The 12,610-nt window shown below is 34.8% G+C and overlaps 1 protein-coding gene across 1 annotated transcript in view; it reads left to right on the top strand.

Moving 5' to 3' along the window:
* CSMD1 (CUB and Sushi multiple domains 1) overlaps positions 1 to 12,610 on the top strand; it is a 1,189,318-nt gene that overhangs the window by 1,052,006 nt on the left and 124,702 nt on the right. Inside the window, exon 42 of the mRNA XM_054196719.1 lies at positions 7,516 to 7,704. Coding sequence (XP_054052694.1) covers positions 7,516 to 7,704 — 189 coding nt within the window. The remainder of the gene's footprint in view (positions 1 to 7,515; positions 7,705 to 12,610) is intronic.

Here is a 12,610-nt window from a genome sequence, read left to right on the forward strand (position 1 = left end):
TTGCTAACACCGTCATGTTTGATTTTTAAGTGATTAGGATCTACTAGCTAAGCTCACTCTACTGAGCTTCTAATTGATATATATCACCTCTTCCACCTACCTCCTTTTCTTCATTCTACAAACAGATTTTGGACTTTTGTTCTTTAAAAACAAAATACCTTGAATGTGTTTATTTTTCTTCAGATAGCACACATTCTCTCTGTTGCCTCTAAGATCTCAGATTTCACAGCCCAAACCATGACAGAGAGACATTTCTATTGCTAACATTTCTCCTTTGGTAATTCTTTCTAAGATTATAATATTTTATAGCTTCATATTATTGAACACAAGTAACTTGCTCAACACCATCTAGAACATGTAGGAAATTGTACTCTAAATTCAAGATATTCATAACCTAAGAAGAACTTCTGGAAGTTTAGTGTTTCAGTGTATTCACCATTCTTCTGACATGCTTTGACAGAAAATGTCAGTGGTTTACAACTGAGCAACTTTAATGGCTGCTTTATTTTTCTTCATACAAAGTATGTTTTGCTTTTGCAGGCTGACTTTTCCAGTTCTACATACGTTGTCCTTGATATTTAGTTATCTCGTCTTCCATGTTGTTTCTGGATTTTTGTACTTCTTTTGGTAGTATACTTCTGGATTTCTCTCTCTTCCTCTTAGTTGGTCTGCAGTTGCTGAAACTGGACTTAAAAAATAATTCTTCACTACTCAAAAATGTTTCCTTCTCCTTTCTTCCCTGTTAGAAATTTTGTTTTCCTTTCAGTAAGTCAAACATCAAATAAGTCTTAGCCTGATTTGCTTGGATGACAAGACTTACACTGTTGTGATGTCTGACCATCATGCTTCTTGATATATTTCTGTTATGCAATTTTGGAACCATTGTCCAATTTCAGTCAAATTTCACAGTTCCTAGAAATGTTTGGAAAGCAATATTAGTAACGTGGATGAGAGCGTCCTGAAATAGTGCCCTTTTTGAGAGAAAAGATGCAGTATTACTCCATAGATATCAATTCAATTTAGCTTGCTTGCTACCCAGTTGAATATTCCTTGTCACAGCTCATTTCAGTACACACTGTGTCTTGCCTATCTGCTGTTCATGGGATATAGACATGGGAGGGAGATAAAATATGAGAGGTTGGCATGGGTGTCACATTCAAAATCTTCTTATGGGCAAAAGGAAGCATATCATACATAGAAAGCTAAGAATTTATTTTTAGTTCAATTAATGCTTACACAGTTAAGTTGTCCAAGTCAGTTGACATGGCACAAGATCATAAGCAATACAGTTGAAATTCTTATGTTTAAACTTCCTCCTGTCTACCCCATTTATTTTGTATTATGTTCACCCTCCCAGTGCTTTTATGGAGGCTAACGTTGACAGCTGCTATCTTTTTATGTAGAACTGGAGAGGCAGTCATCGGCATCCCAAGCTCTTTGCTGGGAAACATATGATGTTCATGATAGGGATTTCGTACTCTTCAGTCTTGGCTTCCACTTGGATTAGTTTTTACGTGTTTTTCTGACCACAGTATGCTTCTTTCCTACTGTTTCCCAACCAAACCTTGGAAGTTGCTTTCCCCAGCTGCAATTACTATAGAGGCCTATTGTTTGTTAAGCAGTGACTGCCAGGGCTTGTCAGGCCTTTAGCATACATGGTATTTGCAGAGCATAACTTAAAACATGATAGGTAATAATCACTCGACTGCTAGCGATTGTTAAAATGAGCTAAAACCAGCTCAGACCAAGGCAAATCCCGACATATCTCAGATCACTGAGATCTTGCACTGTCAGGTGCATAAATGGCATAAAGCCTATGGCATTTTACATTTATTGTGTTTCAAGGGGTTGGAGATGCTGCAAATAAGGTAAGGTAATCCAGAAAAGGCTTAATCGTTGCGGAATCTCCTTATAGGAATGTAGTGCCCAGATGTAGGTAAACAGAAATTGTATAGATATTATGTAGATATATAATAATACATATATAAAAAAACCCAGGCTTTGTTTGTTCAGCTGCTGACAAAGCAATGTACTGAATTCATCCATTCTCCTGACCAGGTAAATCTAACAGTTCCTATATGAAACAAAATAGTCTTTTGAAGCCTATCAGTAATAATCTACATTATTTCCGAGAAACATACTTCAAAAGTATTTAATCTCTCAGGGCAACTAAAACAGGCATCTTAAATCAAAGGGAACAAATATTTGTCAGGACTAAGTAAAGGTTGTGTGTAAAACTGGACAGTGTATACCAGTGCAAACAGACGTAGCACACACAAACTAAAATCTGCAGAGAATTAGAGAGAACATATTTATACTGAATTTTTAACAAAATTAAGTTTTGTCAGTATTTTTCCTTTTGTCCACTTTCGCTATTTCTATAGAAATGAATTTGTAAAGCAAAGCGGATGGATCTGAAGACCTTACATCTTTATACATTTAACAGATGTTTTTTTCAGACTGTTTCTAATTGATCCCATTTTAGGATGTCCTAATATACTACAATTGGGAAAAAAAAATTCTATAAACAAAAAAGCATTGCTTTTCTAATAATAACATTTACTTGATATACCCTTAAAAAAAAGATGAGTAGGCAAAAAGAGTCTATGGTTGTAGGCACATTCACCAAACCCATTCTAATGTCTTAATGAATGTGTTGCATATTAGGAAGCACTGACAAGACTGCATAGCTTAATTCTGGTCTGATTTTTTTAAATGTACTTAAATTTACTTTAAAATGGATTTAAGATTATATTTGTCCTGTTACTGAATGGTACAAGCTTGGTTCAATTCAAGGACTGATTTTTCGTGAGTAAAAAAAGGGCCATTTCTCCTAACTAGAAAACAACAAGTAGTGGCATTAAGGTAGCAGGCTTTTTTTTTTTTTTTGCAAGGTAGATGCCTTTTTATAAAGATACCAATCTTAAAATAAAGGGAGATTGTTAATGGGTATGCTTATTCATGTTAACGGGTATGCTTATTCAAGCAAACTTCCATGTCATAAAAAATGAAGTTTTATAGAGATCTTAGCATTTTATGAAGGATAAGGCTTTTTGATAACCCCTAATCTCAGGGGAAAGCAAAGACTATGAATATTGTATAGTGAATGGTAGAATTAATAATGCTATTTTTCAATTTTTCTACTAACTTTCTGAAGACAGGAAAAAACTTATGAGATTGAAGCTTAATATAGCCTGGGATTGTACTCTGAGCACATTATTTTGTGTGGGAAGAAAAGCGTATGCACACTGAGAACAGTAAAATATTTGCTTCCCATGCTTGCAAGGAGATCGTGCTGCTTCGTAAGTGCTAGCTTGTGAATTCTCACAGCACAGGATTTGAATATACAACCTAAATCACTTAGATATTGTGTATTTCTGAATGCAGTAAAAAGCTCTAATTGCACTCCCTTTCTTCCACAAGCACACTCCTGGACGTACACAACATGATTTGAACTTGTTAAATCTGATGACCTCTATCTAGCAAAAAGACAATTATGATGGAGCTTTTGAGTCATAGGAATCCAGAAGGAACATGGGATTGTTGCAAAACTATTATATTTCTAAAATGGTTTCAGATGATGTCATAAGGGGGGAATGCTAATGGAAATAAAATAAGATCTTTTGGGGACGTCATACCAAATGATTTTCTAACTCACGTGACAAAATTAAGCCATGTTTTGTGACTCTAATCCTGAGTCATTGCATCTGGAAAAAATTATGTTCTTTCGTGCCTAAGGCAATAAACTGAGGTTCCAGATTGCCAGTCCCATCCTTGGCTGCAGCAAATTACATCCTAGGCTTCTATAAAAGGAAGTGTGGCCAGCAGGTTGAGGGAGGTGAATCTCAGCCTCTACTTTGCTCTTATGCAAAGACACCCCACTGAGCATACTGCATCCAGCTCTGGTACTCCCAGCACAAGAAGGACATGGGCCTGTTAGAGTGGGTCAAGAGAAGGGCTACAGAAGACAGCTGGAGCACCTCTCCTGTGAAGACGGGCTGAGAGAGTTGGGATTGTTCAGCCTGGAGAAGAGAAAGTTCCAGGGAGACCTTACTGTGGCCTTTAAATACTTAAAAGGGGCTTGTAAGAAAGATGTAGAGAGACTTTTTACCAAGGCCTTTAGGGACACGACAAGGGGCAACAGTTTTAAACTGGAAGAGAGCAGATTTAGATTGGACATAAGGAAGAAATATTTTAAGATGCGGGTGGTGAGACACTGGAACAAGTTGCCCAAAGAAGTTGCAGATGACCCATCCATAGAAGTGTTCAGAGGCAGATTGGATGGGGCCTTTGGCAAGCTGATCTAGTGAAACATGTGCGTACCCATGGTGAGAGTGTTGGAACTGGATGATCTTTAAAGGTCCCCTCCTTGCGTCTGTAGTTATACGCAGCATCATACTGGAGGAATGTACAATAAGCCTAAATGGAAGTTTTAAGTAGCCTTAATTGTGAACTTTCCTAAGATTTGTTTGCATGCTCAACTCTGTGCTAGTACAATTTTTCTGTAAAGTAATTATTTCCATGTCAAAGTGTTATAGATGTATGTGGCACTTACAGTGGCAATAAGTCACCCTAGTGTTAATGTAAGAAGGAAAGTACTTTTGAATCATAAAAACAAGATAGCAGAGGATCAATTATATTTCTTTTGTGATTTACACTCTCTTATTACCAGTGGAAAATATATTGCACAAAGAAATGCCAAATGTCAATACAAGATCATTTTAAAATTCAAGTATTTGACTGCTGCCAGCATTGGAATTAAATATTTTTCTCAGATTTCCTTTATGTTGGGCTTCATTTTAAGTTCTCACTAGAGTTCTTTCTGCTCTGAAATGGTATATCATTTTTTAAAGCTCAATACCAAACAAGTCTTTGGGCATGACACTCATAAAAAAAAGCTTTCTTTTGTGAGGTATGACATCAGGATTTGTGGGTAATATTTGATAGTGATGACTGAATAATGAATTGCTCTGTTAAATCCGGTATAGTTGTTGCATATATCAAAAGAACAGGGAAGAATATAATTCATATTTATATTAAAACTATAAAACATATTCCCTGAGTGGCCTATAAATCATGATATCATAGTGATGGACTTATAGTTACTCCAATAATTTATGAGTCATCTATAGGATTTATACCAGAAGTCACAGGCAGAGAGTATCTTCACATTTTACACTTTTTTAAAAGAAAAAAAACAACAAACAACTGTGCCCTGCCCATGTGCAAGTGCTTTCACCCTTGACTGACTGACCTTCAAATTTATGTTAATCTGCTTTAGGCAGGGGTTCTATTCTTACTAAAAAAAACCACCAGAACAAACACCAAAAGTTTCTGTATGTGTTTTCTTTACCTTACTTACAATAGGAGAAAAGCATATACATCTCTGCAGAAACACTAAGTAGAATTTTAAAAGCTAGGCTTTATTTTTTCTATTAACAATCAAAGGGACTTTAAGGAATGCTGTGCAAATTAGAGGGACAGAGAGATGTTGATGTTCTTTCAGGATTTCCTCTTTCACCTGAGCTCTTCCTGTGTTTTCTTCTCATGTAGACCAGTGAGATAGGTTTTTTTCTGAAACAAATTTTTAAGACTAACTTAAAAAATCTGAGACCATATTAAGTACATTTAAAATTTAATTTATGAATAAAAATTAACCAATAAGGAAGGATATTTTTCTGTGTATTCATCTCCTTGAAAGGTTGTTCAAAGTTCAAAAGTTCCAGTAATTATTGTCAGTGTTCCAAAACATTGTCATTGTAACTATTGGGCAATGTAGTGCTGCCCCTTGTCAAATAAGTGTGTGAGATCCTCTGACCCTCCAGAATAATCTTCTATTGAATTTTTAATATAGTTTGCTATGTAGCTTTTTATATCATTTAATATATTAGTCTTAATATACCCTGTATTCTTAAATAATCTTTCTAGTACTCTATTTTGTATAAACATGTTGATAATAATGATACTATCTCTAGTAATACGATATGAATAATGATAGCAGGAGTAATAATAGCATTAAAAATTAATGAGCTTTTACTAGATTTAGTGCAAAATTTTAATGAACTGTAATTAAGGCAGAATAAAGCTTTTTGTATATTCTTCCCAGTAGCAATTAATTCTGATTGCTAAGTTTTCGTTTGCTTTTCTTAATTTTTAGTTATTTAGGGAAAGAGGAGTCTGATTTATTAGAGGGTTTTGGAATGTTTCTGGTACCTCCACACCTCTTCCAGGTTTGTGGTGTTACAAACACTGAATTCTGGATTCATTGGATGAATTAGGGGAAAAAAGAAAGCCTTATCAAAATAAATCTTCTATTTATTTCATAGCATGACTGTAATCAGCAATGACTAAAAAAATACATGACAGTAGCTGTACTTCAGTGAAGCAATTAAGTAGAAACTTCACTTAAAATAAGCACTTAAGCACACCTAATGTGTGTTTAGCTTAATCTTGCTGAAATGGCTTGTTTAAATAATCTAATTTATAATAATAAGTATATAATTCCAGGATGAACATGTTCATATTGTAATGATTAGCTTTGAAAAAATAACTTAATACTTTGTTCAAGAATATGTTCTTTCTTCATCTCTCACTGTATTTTTAGAGCTTGGACTATATGAAACACACTGGTGCTACTGGTCTTATTTGAACTTTCTTATCTTCTGACAGAAGTATTTCATAACTATAAACGGAATGCTCAGAGCAAGCAGGGCATTCATCTTTTCAATTATTTCTTAATGGCAGCTACTTGCTGTCTTTTCTGTGTGAAGTTGTTTGTGAATGATTCTACATAACATTGTTAAAAAACTGCGTTTCTTTTTTGCTTCCGTTGGAACTATTTATCATTTAAATATTCTAAGGAAATATATCTCCAATATGGCAACATGTAATTTTAAATTATCTTTATATCTTAGTAAATGTTATTATCGAATGCCCTCGCTGAATTTTCAGCACACTATTTTGTATGAATTAGATATGTTTAATTGAATAATATTTTGAGGTCTTTGAAAACATAAAAACTGACATTAAATATGATGAATCATTAATATGATTTTTTGTATGGAGATATATCTAGAAGGAACTTTTTCCTTGGTAGACTTCTCTCTTTTCTAGATCTTTCTGATGTTCTATAACTTTATAGTCTTTCTTTAATCCTTTTCATTTTTTTTGGTCAGGTGATTTTTTTTTTGCATAGTTTAATATATATTTTAAAATCTAATGGATTGTGAAAATATTTTCTTTCATAAAATTTTAATGAATGAATGACTTTGTTATACCTTACTAGAATTCTTATTATGGTGTTTAAATGTGAAAACACGTTTCAACAATTGCTGTGACCATCTGGATGTTCCCAATGGATGGTTTGTTTCTTGTTATGTGTTAATCACTTTGTTGTTGGAGGTTTGGCATTCCAGTGTTTACCTATTATGGAATGCATGACAGTATTTATATTAGTGTTTAGTTGCTGTGTTGAGAGCTGACTAAGCAATAAAAAGTACTTCTGTTCTCTTCCAGCTTATGAGTTACAGAACTGCCCTGATCCTCCTCCTTTTTTGAATGGATATATAGTCAACTCAGATTACAGTGTGGGTCAGTCCGTATCATTTGAATGTTATCCTGGATATGTTTTGAGGGGTCAACCTGTTCTCACATGCCAACATGGAATCAACAGGAATTGGAACTATCATTTCCCCAGATGCGAAGGTAACTTTCTGGTAGTACCTTTGCTTCAGAACTCACAATACTTTCCGATTTTTGTTTACTTTTGTGCGTGTATGTAATGTAGCTTTTGCTGAAGAACTGCACCTTTATCCTAATCTGTAGTGTAAGCAGCTAAAGTCAGAACAGTATGTGTTTTTATAAATCATAAATATTTCATGAATCATGTTTCTCAGCAGTGATTTATTGTTCCTATCAATATCTGTCAGTTGTATTGATTATGAGAACTCATGATACGGCCAGAAATTATCTTAAAATCCATGTGATTTATTTATTTTTCCTTCTTTTTTCTGATTTGGGGGCAAGGGGGGCAGTGTACAATGTAACACATTAAATTCACCATTGTAAAGCTTTTACTTGGACTTTCATCTAAAAAATGCAAGTGCAGAAATAAAATTTCTGACATTCCTTTAGACCTTTAGAGGCTTTGAAAAAGTCTTGTATAGGATGTTATGACAAAACCAGGTAGTCATTGTGTAGAACTGAAGTGGTGTCATAGATAATCAACTAAGAAGATATAAAATAGATTGAAATAAATTATTTCCAGCATAACAAGAGGCTAATGGTGTTACAGGTTTTCACTGCAGAATGTCTCTTCAGTATATTTGACCCTAATCTTGAAAGATGGGACAGATGCTTCTCTACACAAAACACCCAATAGCTTTTAGGTTAGTCAAACCAGAAAAGGCTGTGAGGAATTAAAGGAAGCTCTAAGTGAGCTACAGGTATAAGCCATGAAAAACGGGTCAGTCATTCTACTTCAGGCCAGACTGCTAGAGGCTAGGAAGAAACTTTCCAGCGGGACAGGTTAGCGTAGTGTTTTCTACTTTGGATTCTTCTGTGCATTATTATTAGACATCAAGGGTTGAATAATGCCAGAAGCAATAGCTACATTAGATGGACCAAAGGATTGCTTCAGCACTGCAATTCCTTGCTTCCCAAATGAGGATTTTAGTATTGTGAATAATAATGTCAAATTTTTTTCTTGTTATTTATGAGACAGGTATTCTCCTAATAACTTAACTGTATTGCTCTGTTTTGCACATGTGCTTGGGAAGGGATGCTTGTATTATTTCCTTATGTTGTCACTTAAATCCAATGTTACATGAATCTGTAACATTTAAGCTCTAGTTCTGTAATAGTTAATGCAAACTACCATAAATTGCTCAGAAATCTAGTAAAGTGAATATATAGAGGAGGTTGAAAGTACTGTGTATTTCTTGGAATGCAACAAGTTTACAAGAAAAAAATGAAGTTTAAGATGAGTTTTCTGGATGAAGGTTTTCATAGATATAAATCTTTGTCCATTTGAGACTTGTTAAAGCATAAAAAAAAATTTCAAAATGCCAATTGTGTGTATTTTTTAAATATTATTTTTATTATTGGAAATATTAAACTAAGAATTAGTAACTCTTTTCATTTTCATTTAAACTGTATTTTATCACAATATTGCATAGACATTATTGAAGTTTGACAGAATCCAAGAGTAAGACATAAACATGCCCTTCTGGCCATGTTAATCCAGAGAAAATCTTAACAGTCTAATGAAAGAATAATTATTAGTCCAGTTACAGTGATACTAATATTTAAAATTAGGTAATGCTAGAATGATATACAGACAAACATTAATATCTACATGTACACTCAGTCTTCCACTGCCTGTACGGACTTAAGGTCAATGATCTCAGACTGGGAGAAGGGCTACAAGATATTCATTTTACACAGAAAACCTATTTGTTATCATTATCTTTTATTCACAATTATAGATATATAAAATATTGTGTTACATCACAGACTTGTGCAAACTAAAATGAAGTAGTAATTAGTTATCTGATCATTAGATAATTGATGTCACAAGTTAAAACAAGTCTCCGGACTGCCAGAACAAGTCCAGAAAATACCCGACAGTGACCTGTTTTGTTAGCTTAACACAAAGTCTGTGGCCTGTTATTAGCAGTGCACCATTATATTTACTGGACTACATGGCTAACGTTTTACTTGTTAAGGGCTTTTTATCCTTTACATATCTTTTCCCTATTTCATCGTTTCATTGGATCCATAGTAATAACAAAGAAATGTTCAAGACCCTTTCAAGCTTGTCGTATGGACTAAGGGAATTATCAAAGTGAATGTCTCTCAAAAACATGAAGCAGCTTATTTTGTTTGTCTACTGGCATTAAGAATTGTCCCACTTGTGCGTTTTATATAATCATATTTTGATGTTTTTAGCCACCTGATGTACATGCTGTTACAAAATTTTCGTATTTTAGTTTTTCCTAATGAGACCAAAGATACACTATGAATTCCCAATTTAATTAATTGGAAAAAATCCTAGGACTTGGGGGAAAAGTAAGAACAGTTAGACCAGGTAGCTCTTGATCTGTTTTTTATAAACATTTGAACATAGGAAGACAGTAAGAGATGTCAAATTACTAGAAGTCCTAAACTGATACAATTTTTCCAGGCCAGTTGTAGAGTTACCTCCCTTTATGCTACAGAAAAGTTGTGGGTTTATTGTTTCATTTGGTTTTTTGCTTGGTGAGTAATATCAGGGCCATCAGCAGACAGGGAAAACAATAATTAAAAAAGCTGGTAAACGATAATGTTGAGGCTGGAAGCTTGTCCTGCTAAGGAATCTCACTGAAGATCTGTTTTACTGTTGTGCAAACAAGTCTCAGGGATCATCTGATCATAGGAGAGAAAAGGAGCGTGCTTGTAAAGTTTAGCTAAACTGCAGGTACTTGCCAACAACGGAATGAATTCAGGCACCGCTGCCCTGCCCCAGCAAAACAGTGTTTTGCAAATATATTAATTGTTTATACTGAATCATTTAAAATTTGAAACTTTCTGTGATTTTATGGGCAATTTTTGCTATAATTGTAAGGCTAGAGTGCTATGGCTAGACCTTTAGGACTTTTCTTCTAGATTCTTCCCCTGAGTCATCTGAGATCTGTGGTACATAGCTGTCTAGCACCTGTTCAGTCATTCAGTTGTCTAACTTAAGCTAGTAAACCAAGCCTCTGGTCTACACAGTTCTATTCTCATTGAGAAGACAGATTTGTTGGCGTTATGCATTTATGAAAGGATGACATGGTTAAACTTATTTTATCATGGGGCTGAAGATTGGCATCCCCAAGTTCATAACTGACGTTGTCCTTGAGGTGGATGAGTTTCAGGTTTATGATATGAACTTTCACAATACAGGCTTCTCTGCACCATGTAATGCTCCCTGTACTCATGATCCTTTTCAAGGTATTTTCATCCCCATACAGATTTTCACTGCTTCATTTTAGGTCATGGTACTTGAAGTCAGCCATCCCTACTTCTCTAAGCCAAAGAGTTACACCAACCACCGCTTGGTATATATATACCATGAACAGTTGTGGAAACTCATACAACAAAGGGATCAAACATTTATCAACCAGATTCTAGTAAAGGCATGTTGAACCGAGAGCAGATGAGCAGAACGCACAGATTCAAAACTAGTCTGGCACTGGAGGACTGTCAAACAGCAAAGATATACATGCTTTTCGAAGCCATCCCCATTCTAAATCATATCCTTCACTGTGCAGCGGGTGATTTGAGATACATTGAAGAGCTTAATCTGTATTTGGGAGAAAATTAGATTAATTTCTGCTCACAAGATCATAGTAGAAACTTGTCCTGTAGTCATGCTCTAAGTCATGCTCCTGTGCAGTCAGGTTGTTCTAATGATATGGCATACCTCTTTGCATAACACATGTAGCTGTCAATAAATGACTAACTAGGTTTGGACACCTTTGAGTGGATCTTTAAAAATGTTTACTGGCCTTCCATGCACAATGTTGTAACTGGAATTAGGTATGAATTAGGGATGGGAGCACATGGTATCGTACTCATGCATTTGTAAATCAGCATGTGAGTACTGTTAGCATTTGAAAGTTTAGAAGACTTGATTATATGCTTTTCCATTTCAAAAAATCTGTGTTTCTTCGTACCTATCATTCAAAGTGCAATATAATAACTTCATTAATTTAGAGTGATTTGTTTATTCAAACTAAAGCTATTTTTGTCTTCTGTGAAATATAGTCTGTTATTTCTGTTTAATTTTCTGTCTCCTGTGATTTTTAAGTATCTTTGGGGAAAGCCTAGTATCAGCTGTGTGTATTGCTTATTCTATTAGAGTTTTGTTATCTGTGACACTTTTTTTTTTTCCTGAGATAATTTATTGATCTGTCATGGCTAACAAGCATATAAAAGGAATTAGATTATCTTTACTGACATACGAGCTGCATTCTTTGTTGAGTATTAGAGAATAATGGAAGCAAAATAAAAAATGTATGCAATCACAGACAACATTAATAAATCTGTCAAAAATATAATAAACTCAAAATATGTTTAAGTGTAAAACTTCTATCAGAATAATCCTATATCTTAACTAGAACTTAAAGGATTTTCCACTTGTCACTATATTAGTGTCAGGAAGTATATTTCAATGGGGTAAGCATACTTGTCAGAGCAATCTTTTAGCTGTAAACATGGGGTAATGTGGAGAGAACAGACTAGATTTGAGACTGGACAATCTGTGCATGGCATAAATGTAGGGGATTAGGGAACAGTAAAAAATGGGCTCAAGTCACATTTTCATCATAGAGCCAACCGGCAGCGCTGATAGACATTACCAGCTGCCCGTGGCCTCTACCTGCGACCAGGAATCAAACAGATGATAGAACCAAACCTTAATTTTCCTTAGCTCGTTTCCTTTGTTGGGCACTAAAGGGTTGTGGTTCAGGAGTAGGTGCCCATCTGCTCTAAGATGGGAAGATAAGCTAAATGCATCATACTAGCTAGTGCTGATATGGATGAAGAAAGTGAAATGGTTAAAGCCTCTTTAACTGTCCTGTGAATCACG

Source organism: Rissa tridactyla, chromosome 3 (genome assembly GCF_028500815.1).
Source record: "Rissa tridactyla isolate bRisTri1 chromosome 3, bRisTri1.patW.cur.20221130, whole genome shotgun sequence".
NCBI classification, from domain to species: domain Eukaryota; kingdom Metazoa; phylum Chordata; class Aves; order Charadriiformes; family Laridae; genus Rissa; species Rissa tridactyla.